Source organism: Zootoca vivipara, chromosome 1 (assembly GCF_965207765.1).
Source record: "Zootoca vivipara chromosome 1, rZooViv2.hap1.1, whole genome shotgun sequence".
Classification (NCBI taxonomy): domain Eukaryota; kingdom Metazoa; phylum Chordata; class Lepidosauria; order Squamata; family Lacertidae; genus Zootoca; species Zootoca vivipara.
The window spans coordinates 93,387,530-93,408,691 of record NC_142582.1 but is presented as its reverse complement, the minus strand read 5'-3'; the positions used below and the strand labels follow the sequence as shown (position 1 = coordinate 93,408,691).

The window sequence follows — 21,162 nt, the reverse complement described above, 5'->3', positions numbered from 1 at the left end:
CAATTTCTTTAAAGCCTTCCATGCGGAAACAGAAGCAATAGGTTTCTCAAAGGTCCATTGCACGACAACCTTCTGGTGAATTCTTCTCAACCAATAAATGCAACTGATGTGTCTATTAATCACATCACCATTTCAATGTCTTTCAAACTCCCTTTAACACACAATTCTTTTAATACAGAAGTTGCTGAAGACACCTCGTAAACATGACAATCATTTATACAACTTATACCCATCTGTGGAGTTGCCAACAGCAGGAACCATTTTCTAGCCATTTCCATAAGATTAAAACTAGCCCATGGTCTGTCAGTGGGAGGAGAAACTGGACTTGGTAGCTTTGACAGTGTGGGCACCTGATATCTAAGCTGAAACAGAGCCACACACCACCAAATTTACACCCTTATTGAGGATGATCAGTTTATTTTCCAAAGAAAACCACAGCTGTTTTTAAAAAGGATATTTATTGACTTAATTTAAGTATAAGCAAACACACAAGATAATGCTATTTTTCTCCTTGTACTATGTGGAAGGTTCTTCCTCGTCTTCCTGTTTCATCTGCTCAATCAGCTTCTGTCTCTCAGCGGCTTGGCGCATCCGCATCATCACGAGGCTTTCATAATCCCGCTCCGAGACAACCGAACCCTAAAGAAAAAGGGATGGCAGGAAAAGTAAGGTGGAATCCCTGCTAGTTCTTTCAGAAGTCCTAAAATAAACACCCACCACAATGGCACAAGAAAAGAGGTCTTCTGACGCAGAGTACCTTACAGACATTACTAGCTAGTGTTTATTGGCAATAAAGATTGCCCAAAGTAGGGACAACTCTAATGTAGCCACTCCAAGCAAAATTTCATGCCAGAAAAAGTAAGCTCCTCCACTCTCAACTATTACAGCTGTGGCAGTTCTCATTACTTCAGGTAATTGTAGCCTACCTCACAGGGTGGTTGTAAAGGTAAAATGGGTGTGCAAGGGGACACAGACCCAAGCTAGCTCCTTACTGAAAAAGTGTAACAGAAATGTAATAAATTTCCTTTTGCTGCAATATAACAGGAAGTACTAAAGTAGCATCATAAATGTTCTAGGATCAAAATACTGTCTACTGCCTTAATTTTAGTACAGGAACATAATATCACTTTAATTAAGAATAGGCAAAGCACTGCAAATACTCTTTTGAGGAGGGTAGTGATTTCTTCCACAGATTCCAGGAAGAGAACAATACAAATCCCCAAATCTAAAATTCTTGAAAATGTAACATCTTACATTGAGGGGGTTCCCCTGGCCTAATATCCTGTAAAACCAGTGGAACCATTATCCTGGAAATTGTATGTCATTTTATTTCTCAGCCCTCTATTAAACAGATTCTATACTTAAACATTTAGTGTTGTTGAGTCAAAAGAGGGCTTATAGGTGGCATGACTCTTTAATACTACTCAAGAGCTTTTCATTTTCAGCTTGGAGCTATCCAATTCATAAATTCATAAATCAGAGTAAAAACAGCCATTTTTGTACATTCCTGATTAGTCAGACATTTTTAAAAATTTGAAGGCAGTTGGCACCTTATACCAGTATTTGTGACTTAATTACTTATGTAACATATATATAATGGTGTGAGAATACAGTGGTACCTCGGTTTAAGAACAGTCCAGTTTAAGAACGATTTGATTTACAAACTCCATAAAACCGGAAATAGTGTCCCGGTTTGAGAACTTAACTTTGGTCTAAGAAAAGAATCTGAATAGTGAAAGGGCACCGGCGGGCCTCATTAGGGAAAGCGTGTCTCGGTTTAATAATGGTTTTGGTTTAAGAACAGACTTCCAGAACGGATTAAGCTTGTAAACTAAGGGACCACTGTATAAAGAATAATAGAATTGTAGAACTGTAGACTTGGAAGGGACTCCAAGGGACATCTAGTCCAACCCCCTGCAATGCAGGAATCACTAAAGCATCCATGGTAGATGACCATCCAACCTCTACTTAAAAATCTGCTGGACTAGGTCAGACTAAGGTCCTTCTGGTTCAGCATCCTGTCTCCAGGAGTGACCAGTCCTGTGTCCCTGGACAGCTGCAAGCATAGCATGATTATTTGCTTCTGTGTCTCCACCGTGCCTGATAGTCAGAATCTTACTGCCTCTGACCACGAAGGTGCCATTTGGGGGCGGGGAGAGATCCCATCTCCAACCCTAGGTAGAAATGCATGGGTCCCTTGAACTTGCAGTTCAGAACTGGGTCTTATTGTATTTGCTTGTCCTCTCCCTCCTCCAGCAGCTACACTGAAAAATTGTATTACTGAAAGTTGATCAAGTAGTATTTCATAGAAGCTTCGTATTCTCTTGCTTCGTATGTGTGGGCTGACACTTCACAGGTCTACACACCTACTTCCTGCAATCTCTGCAATTAACTAATAGTGTAAATCCCAGTTTCTGAAGTAACTGAGTCAGCAAGGGCTTGGCACAGAACACACACAAAGGAATTGCCACCAGCAAAACACATGAGTGGCTGAGTGAGAAGGGCAATGAGCAACACCAAAGAAAAGGTGTTCTAGAGGTGGCGCTGAGAAGATACAGTGGACTTTTAAACATGGACACAGGTATGCTGTGCCCTGGACTGGAAGAACTTTCTTCACAGTTCCCCTCTGTTTCACAGTAAGTAGCGACTCTACATTTCATTTTCTTCAATGTTAAGCTCTGTAACTAATTAAGCTCTACAAATCCTTCATGAATATAGTTTTGCTAATTCTTGGCTCTGCCAATCCAGTAATGAGAGACTGATAATGACTTTTCTATCATGTAACATTCAACATTTCCACCATATGGATGCTGCTTTGTGCTCTAGAATCTGGGTAAATTTGTTGAGGTGATGATATGTATATACAGCCCTTTATTTGGCAGCCCCATAATTCCTTTGTGCGGTAAGGATTTAAAGTGGGCTAAAAGGGGTCAGTGGAGTTTGGTGACCTTGATCTGGCAGATGAAGTTAGTACGTCCTGACACTTTACCGTTTGCAATCTGCATTAGATAGTCCCTCATTTTGCCTAACAACTGAAGAAAGAAATGAGGTAGGGAAAGTAGCAGATCAAGTGAAACAAAGGCAGGGTAGGTCAGAAAAGACTCTTTTGGAAATAATTTGGTCTTAAAGAGAGCTCTAGAGAAAGAAAGGACAGTGGTCTGATAAATAGAAAATGGGAAGACCACTGCAGGTAGAAGAAAGAAAAAAAGGAGTGAGGTGGATTTGTACAAAAAGCTGTGGAAAATTGTGTAAATGGGGGTGACAGATAAGGAGACATAGGAATGCAGAATAGCAGAGAGGTGTTCTAGGGACCACTAGATAAGAAGATGATTTGAAGCAGTGGAGGCAGGGAAGAAGGCTGATGATGGTGAAGATAGGTCAATAACTCTCTCTCAAATAGTACTACTGTATACTGGTTGCCACTGTCCTGAATAAAGGCTACTGCAGTAAGCATGGCAGAGTCAAGCAGCAGAGGAATAAGAAGGGTCAAGCCCCATCCTGTACACTGCAATAACTCATCTGCTGCATCTCAGCCAGCTGGGATGACAGAGCCTCAACTACAAATGCTTTAAAACACAACTATTTACACACTAAAGGTTATGATTGGCTTTCAATTTCCCAATACTTGAAGTGCTTTTTGTATGTCTACTTAACATTTGGACTTTGACAGCAAATGCTACATGCGTTCACAATTTTCTTTGAAATACTACTAACTTGGAGGGTTCTACAGTTCTAATACGGTCATGAAAGTCATGTTGGTAGAACTCTTTCCCAATCGTTTCTTTAATGGAAGTGAGGGTTAACAGTCAAGTATTGCCTTCTCTGGGGAGCCAGCTTGTTAGGTTTTCTTTTTTCTTCCAGAAATTAGAAGAAAGAAGCTCCCCACTGACTCAGAAAACCTCAATTAAGCTCAAGACGGAGGCCCCTGGCCTCCTTCATCATACAGTTGGCAACCACCAGCCTTTTTTATTGCTTCCCTCACCATGGACACTTGGCGGAGAGGATCCATCAGATCCTCTGGTTTCTTCAAGCGCCTCTCATTCAGGAGGCATAAAAAGCCGGGCAATCAAGTCACAATCTGGAATCATAACAGCCAAACAATAGACACCAGTGGACCACAGTACAACAAAAGGGAGCTCCCAAGAGACTTGACTGGAAAGTCGGACTATTTATCCTGTCAGAGCGAGCAAAACCTACTCAGCAAGCCACTGCCACCTCCCAAACCACCTCGACTATATCTGGATAGTGCCAGCTGCCCCAATATAATAAACCACACTGATTCTCCCTCTACAGACATTTCTTTCCCAAGCACTTCACGTCATTTCCACAAGGCCACTCAAACACAGCCAGACCTATTTTATAGGAACCAAGCCACAAACTGGTGGCTCTCTGAAACCACCTCCTGCTACAGAAATCCTATTCGTGATCCATTAGACCCCTTTTTTTCTTTCACATTGGATTTGGGGCCCTCACTCCTTGATGATGTTTTGCAGACACTCAGAAACCAGAATTTACTGTCAAATTAGCTAGACTTGCAAATAAAAGCAGAGGAATTAATTACACTGAACCACTGGCTCATCTTCACTGCCTTTACGCAACTGAGGCTGCTTTTTGTTTTTCTCAATGAACTGCGAACAGCACACCAGCTAGCAGTTGAGCACAGTATTTACTTGGAATTTACTAGCATTTTTTCTATTCATCACACATTCCCAAGACTCCTACTCAAAGTACTACATTATGACAAGATGCTTCCTACATTTGGACTGTATCAGAGACTCTACAACTAATGTGTGTGTGGAAAGGGGTGGGTGGTTGTAACATGAAGGAACTATAAGGAACTCATGTATATACAAGAGCCTTGAACTATACATGACTGAAGTTTATCTTCTTTTATACTGGTGCATATTTTCCTCATTAATTTAAGCTATTAGAAAGCCAGATCATTATTGGAAAGCAATTGTTTTTCTTTCTATTCGTCACAGGGGAAAGGAAGTGTATAACTATTGCTTCCACAATAAGCTATGAATAATACATTGTAAAATGTGAAAGAGAATATATATATTAGACCTTATTAAAAGTATTTCCTATACCTCACTTGTGTCTCCTTTAATTTCCATTGGCAAGCACTCATGTAACAGTGTGACTGCTGGGGAAAACCCTGTTACATCAAACTCTAGAAAGAGCAGGAAAGGGGCCCTTGAAAGGAAAACCAAACAGCTACTGCTCTCCTAAACATATCCAAACCACCTAAGACCCCCTTGTAAGAAATATCATGTCCCAAGGCTTGTTTATGCAATCATGTGGCTCCAGGGCCATATCAAAATAATTTACAGTATTGCGTTACTGTCCTGAATAAACACTTATTCACAATGTGTAGAATGATTCACAGTCATACTCCCTTGCTTGCTATTGCAGGTCAGTCTCAGGACCCAAATACATGTGTTATTTTTTTTGTTCTTATTTTTATTTTGCATTTTGTCTTTTTTATATTGTAAGTTTATGTTGTGAACCATCCTGAGATCTATGGATGAAGGGTGGTATACACAACAACAACTCCATGTTTAAACAAGAATACAAAACCTCACAGCTTTTATTTCAGAGAGAAAACAACCACCTCATATAGTTTTCCTGTGGAAAACTGTCCCATCACTGCCTATTTACCTCCTAAGGTGTAATTTACTATCCCTACTGCAGATTGGAACCCTATGGCTGTTGCTTCTTCAATATAAAAACAGTCAGGCTGTGCATATTTGTTTGCAATGCATGACTAACATCACATGTAGTTTTGCCCTCTGTAAAACTAACAATTGAATTATGAACTCCACCCGTTTTTGCATACTTGCCATTATGACTGTGCCATCAAGATAAAGCTGCAGCATGCCAAGAGTTCCTAAGTAACCAGGGACTCTTACCCTTGTTTCTGCTTCTGGCTTCACATTATCAACAAGTCAAGAGTCAGAACTGAGCTTAGAGTGATTTCCTCAGGTTAAAAGCATGGCCTTTGAGAAATGCACGACCCACTATACTCTAAGCAGGGGTGGGGAACCTCTGGCCCATGGTCCTCATTAGGGCTAACACAAGTCCCAGTTTGGGCCATGAGACAGTTTTTCCCAAACCACGCCAACCTGCTGCCATAGGTGACATCAAGTGTGGGGCAGGTGGAGATGTGGCTGCCACTGCACAACTAGGAGTCTGAAAGTGCACTCCCAGTTGTGTGCTGTCACTAATCCAATCAGCTGACTGGCAGCGAGAGCAAGTCTATTCACTGACGAGGTAACTTCAAGCTTGTTCTTCCTTTTCTAGCAGGGAACATGTCACTTGATGTCACATTGACAGGTGGGTAGGGCCCTGATCACCTGTCAAAGTGGCCTTCCAGGGTAAGCAGAACCCAGGATCTGGCCCCTTAAATGGATCTAGTTCCCACCCCTGCTCTACAGCAATGTATATTGGCATAACTTTTCAGCTAGCATGCCAGACAATTCCCACTCCAGCACAAAAAGTGATGCTTACTCAGATGCTTAAAAAGTTGAGGTAATTTTAATGTCGTAGTATTTTAACTTTTGTATGTTTTAAAGTATGGCTATGAATTTTTCTTGATTCTGTTGTTTTATCTTTTTGTAAACAGCTTTGAGCTTTATTTTTTTACAATCATGCAGTGTAGAAATGTTATGAAATAAATAAATAGATTTGTGTTTGTGTCTCTGCTGCAAAAAAGTATCTGCTTTTGAATCATATTTGCAGAGCAGATAACAGATCATTTTTTCTAACAAAAAAAATACATTAAATATGCAACATCACATAACTCAAGGAGCATGCCAACAAACAGGTTAATGCCGCAAGAGGTTTCCTTTTAAAAGCATGATGACAACACAGACAAAACAAGCATTGTGTGGGTATACAGTCTACATTCTTAATGGATTTTACAATATTTCAGGAGGAGGGCACCTAAGTTAAGTATTTATTGGAAGGTTAATAAACATGAACAGGATAGTAAAAAGAGCCTCAGGGCAGACAGAAGTCAAGAGATAAGCGCTGAAGTAAATTAGTCATTAAAATTCAATAACTTTTTTTTAGTCGGTAAATACAGCAGAAGTGGAAGCGGATCCCAAAATATAAAGAGGCCTTAACAAAAGATGTCGCTTAAAATTGGGAAGAGAATGAATAAAGTTACAAGCATTCATATTCAAGTACTGCCAAACAGAATAAGTTGTGGGACGTTTCTGTAGAAAGGATGTAAGGAATCAGTGATATCACCTCAGGAGTAATTATACAAAAAGAGGAAGGAAAATGATCAACCACAGGCATGGCACAAGCAACAGGAAAAAGTTTGCATATCAAAGTGAAGTTTACTGGAACTTCACTTGTCAAAGGCTAAGGATGCAAAATATAAGTAATCTTTTCACAGGTTTAATATTTTTGTGTAATTGTACAAATTCTAAAAGCAATTTTAAAGTTCTGATTAAGAATATTACCATATTTTGTGTTGTAATGTATGGATGTTTATTTCATTTAGGTACTGTAATTCACACAAGTTGCAGGATTCAGCTTTTTCTGTACTGAATTTAGGTTACAGTACAGAAGTTTACTATCTTTTCAAGTAAAAAAGTCAGTATTCCTCTACTGCAATTTTTTTTTAATAAAAAAAATACTTTGGGATCAAACGCAATCCTGCTATTTTAGGCAACCATCCTAGTTCTTATGAAAAGTGATTCATAAAAACTGTCAAGCCAGTTAGGTTACGTGGAAACCATTACTTCCGGGGGGGGGGGGGGGAAGCACTGCAGTTTATCTCCAACCTGAAAGACATACCAGTTGTATCCCTTCTAGCTGGAAACCCACTGAAACACCAGTGCTGAATCCAGAAATTACCATGAATTGCAATCACATCCCACTGAGAGGTGCTGCTATGTGTCCAAAACCAAAACTTACTAAGGTACCATCTAAGAAAGAGTTCAGAATAGCACAATCCCAATGTCTGCACTCCAGCAAGTAGCTGGAAGGCCTCTGTATCAGAGCTCCTATCACTTCCGCAGAGCTATGAACTCAGTCACAGCTCCCAGCTTGGGTTCATACACATTAATCCTGTGCAGCAGGCAGAGTATATGGGCTCCCAGTAAGAAACATATGGAACGGAAACAAGCCAAGATAAACTCAGTCATAAGCCAGAGGCTTCATAAGAAGCAATAAGCTAACTTGAAAACCAACAAGAGCTTCTGTTTGGAGACAACTGTTGGTCTTCAGTCCTGAGAAAACAACTTTTATGGGCATTATTTGTGATAAGAATGTAAGAGTCTGATGGATCAGGCTAGTGACCAACCTAGTCCAGCATCCTGTTTTCACAATGACCAACCCACAAGCAGGACCCAACCACAACAGCACTCTCCCTTGCTGTGGTTTCCTGCAACTGGTATTGAGAAGCATTACTGCCTCCGGCTGGGGAGGCAGAGCGTAGCTATCATGCCCAGTAGCTTCACCTATATTGCGCAAGGGAGAAAAACATCTCTTGGCCCCAAACAACCTGAAAGTACTGCTGGATTCTACCTAGTTCAGCACAACCAGTCACAGCATTTGTTCCCTATTGCACTCCAGGCAAGACTATTTGTGGCCATAAACACACAGCCCTGTGGAGTCGGGCAGGAAAGTCACTCTTTGAAAAGAGCTGCAAATGCTCCCTAGGTGGAGCCATCCAGGCTCAAACAAAACCTCAGGGAGGCCGAGAGGCAGTTTCTCAGGAACTACTACTTGGAATTAAACACAAAGTAACCGGCTAGCAAAACAAAGGAAGACGCAAATAACAGCCTCACCTGAGAAACTACCAGAATACCTGCTCATTAAGTAGACAGCTGCTACTTTTCCACCCACACACTTCTGAAAAAGCTATTCAAGCCACGTGCACAGAGAAAAGGAGGGCAGACTTTGACCCAAAGCTCTCTCTGCTTTTGCTTTTAAAGAATATTTGCATGTGCAGAATGAATAGTTGGGCATTCCCATCTCACATATCTATAATAGATACAGTCCAAATCAAGATAATAAAGTGGTATTTACATGTTCCCACTTCCCTCCACCACCCATTTATCTAGTCTGTTTTGTCCTTAACGCATGAAGACTCTTATTTCATTTATGACTAACAATAGGTGCTCTAATTCAAGACACGACAAGCTATAAATTCAAAAGTAAAAACAAATGAAGCTTCAAATATAAAATGGAAGCTCAGATGATCTTGCACTCTACAGCACCAATTCCCCTGCCTTCAACAGAGCAGGGGAAGTTCTAGAAACTTTAGGACAGTGTTTATAAATGTAATATAGAAATGGTGCAATAAAGCAAATCCATATTTGGGGATGTGAGGAACCTATAGCTTAGATCTGCTTTAAAAGAGATCACAGAGGTTTATTTTATCTAGCAGATTTGCAGACAGTGCATCACGTTTGTAGGCCTCTTTCCAATGATGGGACTTTCTCAACAAACAGAAGAGAACATATACTCTAAAGCAGGGGTGGGGAACTGGATCTGTCCCCACATCCCCTCCCCACAAAATTGACAGGTGGGTGGCAAAGACACAGTGCACAAAGTGGTGATGATCTGCTTGCTGTCTGGTCTTGCAAAGCGCTGTGCACAGGGCTTTGCAAGACCTGGCCATCAGCTGGTGCTGGCCTGGAGGTTTCCCACCACTGCTCTAAAACCATAAGTTTCATCAGTAAAACAAGCCTTTCCTTTTGTGGAAGAATTATCTGCCCCAATCTAGTTTCTCAGGAGAGATGGCTTCCCAAGGCTCATCTTTCATCAACTGTGCATGTACTTCTGCAGCCCAACCCTAAACACAGCAAACATCACATGGGATCCTCTCTATTACTCCATTTTGCAACAGCTCAATTAGTGCCGCAGCAGATCATATCTATACAAGCTCAACATCAAGCCAGATTTATACTTGCTTTCATTAGAACAAATTCATAAATGAAAAACTTTAAATGGCTTATAGTTGCTCGGTGAATGCTTCCCAAGGCCAAAGTACAAAGATAAAGAACAGAATATTTTTGCTAGTGTCCATACCAGGTATATACAGAGTTCAAACAGATTTTAAGAACCACCAAATGCAAAAGTAGCAGCTTGTATTGGTCTTACCTTGGATATCTGTGGCAGGCTGGTGCCATCAGCAAACACAGGATTGCTCTGTGGTTGGCCCTCTAGCCAGGAGATTTTTAGAGGATTGCTTATCAGGCCAACCTCATTCTTCACTGCCATCTCCTAATGAATGAATAAAAACAGCCTCTTCATTTCATGCTTCCCATACTAAGCCCAGAATAACAGAATAGCCACAGGTCAATTGATTAAACGATCATGCTAGATCAGCATTCTCCAACCTGGTGCCCTCCAGGTGTTTGGGGATTATAATCCCCATTATCCCCAACCACTGATTATGCTGGGCTGATGGAAGTTGGAGTCCAAAACATCTCAAGGGCATCAGGTTGGAGAAGGCTGTGCTAGTTGGAGCTGAAACCCCCTCCAAGCTTGTATATGAGCCCCTCCCAGTCTCTGATTAGCCCATCCCATTTTCATCAGTATGTTTGTGTGTGCACATTAGTGTGAGAGAGTGCATGCCAGTGCCACAAGGATGCAGCATGTGATAGGGGAAAGCTTGTGGGGAAAGTAAAACAAATCCAGCTTGCTTAAAGCAAACCACATTAAATGTATTGTATGGAAGGGTGAAAGTAAAGTACAGTGGTACCTCTGGATATGAACGGGATCTGTTCCGGAGCCCTGTACGCATCCAGAGCAGTACTTACCCTGAAGCGCTGAATCTGCGCATGCTCCCCACACGATTCAGCGCTTCTGTGCATGACATCATTTAGCGTGTCTGCGCATGCGCGAATCGCCGAACCCGGAAGTAACCCGTTCCGTTACTTCCAGGTTCAGCGCATACACATCCCGTATCGTACGCAACCTGAAGCATACGTAACTAGAGGTATGACTGTAGTCAGATAATCTAATGGGAGGAAAATTCCTTCCTAACTTCATTAAGGTTTTCTTCTGCATCTAAGGCTCATCATAATATGGAGAGAAACATCCTAGTAACAATAACAAAATCAGATGTAGCATTTTAGGGTTTATTGGTAACTATCTTGATAGTGGTATTTGCATACTGATGGGAGAACGTTTTACCATGATAGTTTGTTACTCAGGGGCTATAAGAGTGGGTGTTCAAAGTAACAAGAAACTCTATATTCATATAAATTACTTATCTATATAGAAATACTTAAGTTTGGTTTCCTAAACTGCCAGTGTGGTGTAGTGGTTAAGAGCGGTAGACTTGTAATCTAGGGAACCGGGTTTGCGTCTCTGCTCCTCCACATGCAGCTGCTGGGTGACCTTGGGCTAGTCACACCCACCTCACAGGGTGTCTGTTGTGGGGGAGGAGGGGAAAGGAGATTGTTAGCCGCTTTGAGACTCCTTCGGGTAGTGATAAAGCGGGATATCAAATCCAAACTCTTCTTCTTCTAAATGCTTTCACTTTGTTTTGATGAAGTTTCTCAGAGCCTCCCACCCCTTTATAAACACCCACCCATTGCTGAAAGATGGGGAACTGACCCTGCTTTCTGTGCCAGTCATAAGGGTTGGGTGGGGGAAGCCCAGTTGATGTAGAAGACTCATAGAAAGACTTCTAATGATACCTTCTTCCATAAAGGTCATTGTATACCACCATAAAAGTGCACTGAGAAATTACCAAGTCAAAAAACTTACAGCAGCTTTCACCGTGGCAAATTCCACAACTGCACTCCCAGTCTTCTTGCTAGAGATTAGCAAATTCAGAACCTCGCCATACTGCCAGAATCAATAAGAAATGTAAAGTCAGACATAGGTCTAGGGGAGAAACCATATGTTCTAAAATGTGATACATGACAGCTCTTGCCAAAGTCTCCATAAATAACAAATGGAAAAAGGACTGCAGTGAGATGAAATACAACACTGGTGAAGAGTACATTTTGTGTATACTATGCATAATCATGTCAAAATGCTAGTTAAAGAGTTTTTAGAGATATTACAATAGCAGTCATTGATTTGAGGCCAAGGTCATCGTAACAAGCTTGAAATGCAACACAGCTATAAGTCAGTTCACAGATCACACTCTCCCAGCAAAACCCCATAGAACATAATCATCATGTGATGTAATGAATGAGGTTAGTGTTCCAGCCTAGTTCTGAATTAATTATTCACACACACAAAAATAGAGCAAGCCCAAGCCAGTCAAGTCTGCCTAGCGGTTACTGAAGTACAAATAGGGACGAAGGAAAGATCACATGTTAAACCACAACATCAAATTATTTACGAGTCATACCACAGGGATATATTAGTTATATTAAATATTAGCTGACAAGTTAATAAATTCCTTATGTTTTCCTCCTTTACCAACAAAAAGGAATGGAATGATTTATAATTACCATGGGAGGGCCTCATTAGTTTATGAATATATCAACTTTCTTTGCTTATTCTTACAGAATGCTAGGCAAAACCAACCAACCAAGCTAAAAGGAGCATTTTGGAACAGGACCTTTTGTAGGATTTGCAGAAGAACTTCTTTTGAGTAGCCTCCTTTAGTTTCATCTTCTTTCTTGCATTTCCAGCGTAGCTGATGAGGAAAAATTAGAAATTAATTTCACACTTTTCAGTGTACTGGATGCAATATATAGCAGAATCTAACATTTGGTTTTACATCTATGATGCTATAGAGGAAATGGATTCAGATGTCAAAATTTGTAGACATACTAAAAGGAATGTCTACACTGCACAGGAACAGATATACATAGTCCTAGGCACAGGGAAAAGTTCACATTTAGAAGATCTGAAAATTACTACATACATCAAGCAGCATCTGGCAAGCTGTCAATATCCCAAGTCACAGAGACTTAACTTCTAATTACCTTCATCCTAGTGCCTAGATTCTAGATTAAAGTGCAAGGAACACATTAAGATGTAGTAAGTGACAATTCCAGTAAGCAGCGAGGATGCCAGAGACAGTCCAGCATTCTGTGTGGCTAGAGGCGATCCATGTGGCTTCTACTGATGGAATGATAAGTTAGTTGCTCATCTCTCTTCATAGCTCAATTTTTGGGAATGTCTTACTTTGAGCTTGGGTGTTCCTTTGCCCTCTTCTCCATACCCATCATGTTTGCCTCAAAGAAGAAAAGAAAAAGAAAATGAAAACTACACTGACATTTAATGAATGAAAATACTCAAGAAAGTCTATGTTCTGCATATCCTTAGCTTGATTTAAACTCCACCACAGGGGATTTGGGTGTAGGTTGGCAATTATCCTGATAACTATGCAAGTTAAAAGGAGGTTCTATTTTGACTCTGTTACTTCCAGAAGTAGGGCTCCAATGACAGTGAGATTGGAAATTTTCACTCAGCCATGAAGCCACTGGGTGAGCTTGGACCAGTCACCCTCTCTTAGCCTAACCTAACTCACAGGGTTGTTGTGAGGATGAAATGGGGGGACAACCATGTACATCACCTTCAGATTATCGGAAGATAAAGGTGGTATATAAATGTAATAAATAAAAGAATAATAAAAAAATTGGGGTGGGAGGATAAAAATAGCACTGAATGTTCATAAACCAATCTCACATGCCAACTGGTACTGAAAAATCTGTAACAAATATTGCAAAGTTCTTTGCAAACATTCATTAAAATAATCGTCAATACCCTCCTCATTTCCACATCTGCCTGGGGTGAAAAAGGAAATAAGTGGCACAGCTTAGAAGAGACCAGAGCTACAATCCTACACACACAGACTTGGGAGAAGGTCCCCCTGAACTCAATTTATTTCTTAGTAGACATGCATAGGAGTGTGCTGTACATCTTCCAACTTAACTCTTGTTGTTTTGCCCTTCTACTTAATAAAAGAATATTCTGCCACTAAGCTCCACAACAAGAGACGCAGCAAAGAAAAGGCTATTTTTCTACAGGCATATACTCCTTAACAACAGAAGCAAACTGGCTTTGAGCACCCATGGGCGTGTTCTGAAGAGAATCGAGGTGAGACAACTTTGTGGCAGCCAGAGGCTCTGACCTTGCCTGGCCTTACCTCGTACTCGCTGATCTTTCTCAAGTCGTATTTGTTCCTGCATAAGTTTTTGTTGTTCCTCCAGCTGGCGGGATCCCTCCTCACGTAACCGTAGGATCTGGGGAAAGAGGTAGAAGGCAAAAAATGGTGACCATGTTGCCAAGAAAAGTGGCTGTTACAAAACAATCTACTCTTTAACTTGTAGGTATGAAGAAAGTGTCACGAGGAATAGACCAGCAGTCTATTTATTTACTGTCTATGAACAACAGCCAAATTGAAAAGTTGGTTAGAATAGATCAGGGGTCAGCAACCTTTTTCAGCCGTGGGCCAGTCCACCATCCCTCAGACCATGTGGTGGGCCGGGCTATATTTTTTTTTGGGGGGGGGTGTGAACAAATTCCTTTGCCCCACAAATAACCCAGAGATGCATTTTAAATAAAAGGACACACTCTACTCATGTAAAAACACGCTGATTCCCAGACCATCTGCGGGCCGGATTGAGAAGGCAATTGGGCCACATCCGGCGCCCGGGCCTTAGGTTGCTTACCCCTGGAATAGATACACAGGAAGCAGCCTTATATAAAGTTAGACTATCAGGAGACACCTAACTTGATGTTGTGTCTTTCTCCAGGTTTTTAGAAAGGAATCTTACCTGGAGATGCCAAGGATCAATACCTAGGACCTTTTGCATATGAAGCACACTCTACCACTGAACTATGCCCAACAAGTTTATAATCCCTTTATGCCATGTTTTCACACAGCCTGAACCTCAATGTTGCTACTCCTATAGGCTGCCAGCATAATTTATCTTTCAATACCATTAACTTTCTGCTCTTCACAATGGCTGTGCACATAAAGGATCCCATCCTCATTTCTGATATAAAATAACATTTTGTTTGGTTGCTACCCTTACCTCTTGCTCTAATGTCCTAGTTATCTGGATCTCTTCCTCTTTGCTAACCTGGGACTGGGCTTCTTTTTCTCGGGCTTCAAGATCTATAGCAAAAGGAGAAGTCCACAAGTTGGTAGAGCAGGAAACTCTTAATTTGGACTCATTTTTGACTCACAGCTGTCCATGGAGGCGCAGGTTAATTCTGTGTCCATCTGGTACGTAGGCTGAGATCCTACATGCCTATGGAACTGTCTCACCAGAGTGGTGCATGCTCTAGTTATCTCCCGCTTGGACTACTGCAATACGCTCTATGTGGGGCTACCTTTGAAGGTGACCCAGAAACTGCAATTAATCCAGAGTGGCCGCCAGGACCATATAACGCTGTTCCTGAGAGATCTGCATTGGCTCCCAGTACGTTTCCAAGCTCAATTCAAAGTGTTGGTGCTGACCTTTAAAGCTCTAAACAGCCTCGGTCCTGTATACCTGAAGGAGCGTCTCCACCCCCATTGTTCAGCCCGGACACTGAGATCCAGCGCCGAGGGCTTTCTGGCGGTTCCCTCATTGCGAGAAGTGAGGTTACAGGGAACCAGACAGAGGGCTTTCTTGGTAGTGGCGCCCACCCTGTGGAATGCCTTCCCATCAGATGTCAAGGAAATAAGCAGCTATCCTATTTTTAGAAGAAATCTGAAGGCAGCCCTGTTTAGGGACGTTTTTAATATTTAATGCTGTATTGTTTTTAACACTTGATTGGGAGCCGCCCAGAGTGGCTGGGGAAACTCAGCCAGAAGGGCGGGGTATAAATAAAAAAATATTATTGTTAATCTCAGGGTCATGGGTTGAAGCCCCACGTTGTGCAAAAGATTCCTGCATTGCAGGAGCTTGGATTAGATGGCCCTCGTGGTCCCTTCCAACTCTACAATTTTATGATTCCAAGATAGGACAAACCCAAACAGATTGGTTTTTTCTGAGATTCATTTCTAACAGGATGAATCTCTGCTCACAGTACAGTAGATTTTAGAGCACCTACTGATGCCACCTCAAATTTTAATGAAAACAAATGAATTGCAGACATGAACAAATGGTAAGGATCCTGCATCCTGGCATTTACTCCAAATGCAAAAGAATATTCTAGATTTACATACCAAGTTTGACTTTTTTCCTCCTTTCATCAAGTTTCTGAGTCCTTTCTGCTGCCTGTTTCTTTGCTTTCCTCACTTTATCATATGCTGCCTGGTAGTGATAGGACAAGAAAAAATAATAAATCAAAACAAAATGAAAGTTCCAATCACATATCTAGAAATTTTAAAACAAAAACAAAACAAAACAATGAACTGCAAGTGTCATGGACATTCAGATTGTGTTTAACATAAAAATTGTAATAGTTCCAGATTTGTCAGTAACTAACAGTAGTAATGTCCACGAACAGAGGAAAGAAAGGTAGACCAGAATATGTGAAATCAAGAAAGATACATTGTTTGAAAGTGTTTTTGAAGTATGCATCTTACTTCTAATGTCTGTATTAGATCACTAGCTCGGTTTAATACTAGCACTGTAGGGGCAGCATGGTCTGAAACATACTGAATAATTAGGTTTTCAAACCTGTTGATAACAGGTATAGTTTTGCTTAGAGTGCAGCTTTTAACAGGGATCCAAAGAATGGGCAAGAACAATAAAATTGCAAGAGCTCTACCTGCTTTCATGTCACAGCAGTTCCAAATACAGGAGAAAACCAATGAAAAAAGCAGTTACTTTTTTCAGCAATAAGATCTGTTGCAGCAAACGAGTTTAAAGCTGTGCATATAGTTCTCCCTCCATCTCTCTCACACATTTTTTAAAAATTCCATCTTATTTCTTCATATGAAGTATTATTTACTCAGCTAAGTAGAACCCAGATCATTTTAGAACCTAAATACTTGATCATAATGCCAAAAATCTCTTCCATCCCAAGCTATCACTAATTTAGAAATCACTAATTTCTAAATCACTAATTTATGCAGTTTGAAATGAAGGATTCATATCAAGCCTCCAAGGCAAGAATAAATTAATTTTAACTTTCCCCAAGGTAAACGAACACATATTCAACATCTATATGAAAGCAGTCATTTGGAGTTTTGGAGCAAGGTGTTCCCCTGATGATACTCAACTTTATTTCTCCATTACAACTGAGTGTGGAGCAAGATGCAGTGGTGACCTGGATCAGAGTCAATAAACTGAGCTTGAATCCTGGAAAGACGGAGGTCTTGTGACTGGGTAGCTCCTGTTTCTGTTCTGCATTCTGTGTCTGTTCTGCATTGGGTAGCACTTCTCCAGAAGGAGCAGGTGTGCAGTCTGGGAGTATTCTTTGATCAATCTCTGTTGTTAGAGGCTCAAATGACCTCTGGTGGTTATAGAGTTCTCCCTCCATGCAAGTATGACCCAGCCTCAGCTACTCACAGTTTAGAATAGGGAAGTAGGGAATTTCTGTATATAAGCTATCCATAGATATGTAAGGGAACAGCCAGAAACAACTTGTTGGCTTGTACTGGCCTGAAATAAGTTTCTGACTGCACTTTTCTTTTCCAAGTATTCGTGTCAAAAGCAGAGCCAGAAAATGCTTGGAGTTCTAACAGAGCATTAAAATAACTCACCCTTGCTGCTGCATCTGTTAGTACTGCCAAAGCTTGAGACAACTGATGGAAGAGCTCAGCTAGGGAACAGAAAGTGAAAAAAATGAAACAGCAATAAGAAAATGCATACAATTCCTAGATATCGAACTGAGTAAATGATTGTCTGAAATTTGTCTGAGTAAATAATTTCTGAGAATATAACAAAGCTTCTTACAATATTTGAAAGTCAATCCTCACCATAACTTCAGAACTTCAGTTTGCTCCATTTAAAATACAGTTTGTCCCTTATGCAAGGATCAGTGGTTTATTCTTAATATCTTATTTCTAAGCTTACAGGTGATTCCTAGTAACTTGTATTCAGAGGACACAACCTCTGACAGTGAATGCAGAATCTAGTCATGTACGAAATAACATTTTATTTTGTCTGTCCTGAATCTTCAAACAATTAACCCCCTTCTGAATACAAAATATTACTGAGTCATCATTTAATTGAATATATTTACATCCCCCCAGATGAGCTTATGAACACTGTAAAGCAGCTTGCAGCAATAAATATAGCATATTGCGCAATTAAAGAATTAACAGAAGTCAGTAAATTAAACATGTAGAATAGCAGCAGCTAAAAGATGAAGCCCACATAAAATCATCAACAAAAGCTAAATAGAAGAACAAATTAAAAACTCAAGTCTGGTTAAGACTCAAACAATGGGGGTGCATACACATTTTCTGAAGGAGCTTCAAATATCGGTACCACAAAAAAATATTTGCTACCACAAAAAAAGCTCTGTCTGTGGTACCTGGTAATCCTATGGTACTTGGTAGCAGGCCAAAAAACTGCACCATTTGTCAACCAATGGACTTGGCACACAATAGGTTTCATGTGAAAAGGGTCACGTAAATAATCAAGTCCAGATACTGATATCCAGAACATTTCATCTATTATCAATAAAACACACCAGTGTAATTCTGGATAAATCTAGCCACTTCTAGTGATCACACAGGGAAAACAGTCAATAAAAGCTAAGAGTGTCTATGAATACTTTCCATACCTGCTTTGGGATTGTCTGGATTTTTATCTGGATGGCAGGACAAGGCCTTCTGTCTGTAGGCTTTCTTAATCTGTAAATGACAGAGCAAAAACAATGCAATGAACAGTGTGATTTGCAGATTAAGGCAGAATACAGTTATGCAGAAGATAGAACAGCAGGCAACTAAAAGTAAATGGGGAAAGTTTTAAAATTAGCTCATTCTTTTAAGATGTTTGTTTTGTTGCCAGAGGTTATCTGCCCAAATGGAGGCCTACCTTATACCAGGCAACCCTGGTATAACACTGCTGTAGATATGACAAACACACCTGCTGCCTAATGCCTCCTCACTGCTTCAACTGCAGTTGCTCAGGTAAATAAAAATATTTTATTTGTCAAGGCTTTGCTGATCCATCCAATGGCAACAACCTGGCCTGACAGGAACTGAACATGTGCTGACACTTGGCCTGAAGCTACAAAATACTACATGAGTTCCATGTTGGCCAGCCCTGATTGTTCTTGCTGTTTCTGCCTGTGAATCAAAAGTGTGCTCCAAAAGCCTCAACCCATCCTTGAAATTGCACCTTTGATGGGTTGTTCACTAGTGCTGGAAAAACTGTATTACTGATCTTCTCAGTGAAGAACCTCTGAGTTCTCTGGCACATTGAAAATCCATGTGAGACTGTTAAGAAGACACTAAATCTTTCTTCTGTTCAGGTTGCTGCATCAGTTGTTAGCATCTTTCTAGCTGTACAATTCTGTCACAACAGATATACTATGATGTATAGGATTGCACTCATTTTAATATTAATTATCTTTATCAGAAACATTTTCATATGCAAAGCAGTGTCTTATTATTCTAAGATAACTACCTTAAAAAGTTCTGTCAATATAAAGTACTGTACAGACTAAAAACCTCTGGTATTTGGGCACCACCTAGTGGACAAAATGAGTACTAAAAAGACATCTTGAAGCTATTGATCCTTAAACTTAAAGGAAAATATTAACACAATAATATATAACAACACTATTTGACTACTCAAAGTGCTTAATATCCATTATTGGAGAAACTGTTACAAACATGCTTTCAAGAAGTTTCTAAAATGTTCAAGAAGTTTCTAAAATGCTTGCCTGTAACAAGGAAATATCATCTCTAGGAAGGAAAAAATGTTGAAATTTGGCTTTTTAAAATAACGCCTTAAATGGGGGTGAGGAGATCAGGATAACAAATAAAAATAAGTCAGGTCTAGTAACTTCTGAGGAACATATTTGCAAGGTTGCCACAATGTTTGCCCACACAAAGTAAGACGGCGTTATTATCAATTTATGCCAGATGGAGAGGCTGAAAGAATTGTTGCCGAGATCGGATGCAAACCAAGGACTTCCTAGCTCACAGTTCAGGTTCCCCATCATTATACTCACCACCTCAACCATCCAAAGCAAACCCAAGAGGCCATCTCAAATCACAGTTCATTCATGCAGGTCAGTACCACACACTTGCAAAGCCTATCATAAACAGACTCCCACGAGAGGTGGTGGACTGTCCTTCCTTGGAGGTTGTTAAGCTGAGGCTCGATGGCCACCTGTCATGGATGATCTAGTTGAGATTCTTGCATTGCATGGGGGGGAGGGTTGGACTAGAAGACTCTAGTCTCGGGGGTCCCTTCCAACTCTACCATTCCATGCGAGAGAGCTTGGTTGGCAGAGCACGAGACTTAAATTTCACGGTTGTGGTTTCGAGCCTCACGTTGGACAAAAGACTCCTGCATTGCAGGTTTGAACTAGATGACCGTCGTGGTCCTTTCTATGATGACTATGAAAAAACAGTATTATGATCGCATATGAAGAAGGGCGCGACCTTCGCGCAGGGCTGCACCCCGGCGCATCTCAGATTTACTTGGGAACCCAGAAGGGGGACCCATCGAGTCCAGTGCCAACTGGCCCCTATAAAAGTGTGTACGGCATAGCATCAATACTTTAGGCCAGGGGCCGTTGAACTCAGCAGCTCGAGGGCCCTGAGGTCTTGTCCCGTAAGGAGCGGCAGGGACAGAGCCCCCTGCTATAATTCTGACCCTCGGGGGCCTGCGAGGTCCGGCTGGGCCCCCAGGGATCTCCAGCGGCCGCCGCCGCCTCTCCCTCCCCTCAGCCCGAGGCCTTCCCGACCTCTTTATCCGACGCCTTCTCGCCAACTCCCAGCAGCGCGTACAAGTCCAACTCCAGCAGTTCCTTATCCACCGCCATTTCTCTTCCCGCTCCTCCGACCCGCTTCTCTTCGGGGCCAAAGCGGCTGTTATTCTCTCGACTTGCCCGGCCGAGCTTGCCTTTCCTCAGCGAGGCTACCCTCGCCCGCCGCCCCAACAGCGACGGGCGCTGCCCTGAGGCTGTTGGGAAACGTAGTCTTTCCCTCCTCAGCCGTTCCCCTTCGCTGGTGTGGCCAGAACTACGATTCCCGCCATGCCTCGGACCTAGAAAGGCTGGTGGGGGAACGACGAGAACTCCCAGGAAACACCGCGCAAGGGAAAGTGGGGGCGGAGAGGCCCCGTGGGCTCTTGGGAAATGTAGTTCTCTCCCCTTCCT

At 41.4% G+C, this 21,162-nt stretch overlaps 2 protein-coding genes across 4 annotated transcripts; one reads left to right on the top strand and one right to left on the bottom strand.

Annotated features, from left to right (window-relative positions):
- Positions 1-441: 441 nt before the first annotated feature.
- On the bottom strand, positions 442-20,962 carry DNAJC17 (DnaJ heat shock protein family (Hsp40) member C17). Of its 2 annotated transcripts, none has more exons than XR_015950278.1 (11): positions 20,749-20,962; positions 18,610-18,679; positions 17,582-17,640; positions 16,097-16,184; positions 14,976-15,058; positions 14,084-14,180; positions 13,120-13,169; positions 12,548-12,625; positions 11,740-11,820; positions 10,123-11,399; positions 442-639 (listed from the first exon to the last, which is right to left on the bottom strand). XR_015950278.1 is itself a non-coding variant. In XM_035111356.3 (11 exons), the coding sequence occupies exons 1-11, from the start codon at positions 20,824-20,826 to the stop codon at positions 517-519; spliced, it is 930 nt and encodes a 309-aa protein (XP_034967247.1). In that variant the 5' UTR covers positions 20,827-20,962; the 3' UTR covers positions 442-516. The 2 variants fall into 2 exon arrangements, 1 of the variants encoding a protein (XP_034967247.1); XM_035111356.3 differs by having other exon boundaries at positions 10,123-10,245.
- C1H15orf62 (chromosome 1 C15orf62 homolog) lies at positions 536-5,089 on the top strand. 2 transcript variants are annotated; one of them, XM_088670819.1, is made up of 2 exons: positions 536-665; positions 3,862-5,089. In XM_088670819.1, the coding sequence occupies exon 2, from the start codon at positions 3,984-3,986 to the stop codon at positions 4,524-4,526; it is 543 nt and encodes a 180-aa protein (XP_088526945.1). In that variant the 5' UTR covers positions 536-665; positions 3,862-3,983; the 3' UTR covers positions 4,527-5,089. The 2 variants fall into 2 exon arrangements, with proteins under 2 accessions (XP_088526945.1, XP_034967260.1); XM_035111369.3 differs by lacking the exon at positions 536-665 and adding an exon at positions 2,497-2,636.
- Positions 20,963-21,162: the final 200 nt, after the last annotated feature.

Coding starts and splice junctions, on each gene's coding strand:
- C1H15orf62 (XM_088670819.1), top strand. CDS start 3,984: ATGGACACTTGGCGGAGAGGATCCATCAGATCCTCTGGTTTCTTCAAG.
- DNAJC17 (XM_035111356.3), bottom strand. CDS start 20,826: ATGGCGGTGGATAAGGAACTGCTGGAGTTGGACTTGTACGCGCTGCTG. Junction 18,680..20,748: donor AGAAGGCGTCGGATAAAGAG/GTCGGGAAGGCC, acceptor TGTCATTTACAG/ATTAAGAAAGCCTACAGACA. Junction 10,246..11,739: donor TTGCCACGGTGAAAGCTGCT/GTAAGTTTTTTG, acceptor TTCATTCATTAG/GAGATGGCAGTGAAGAATGA.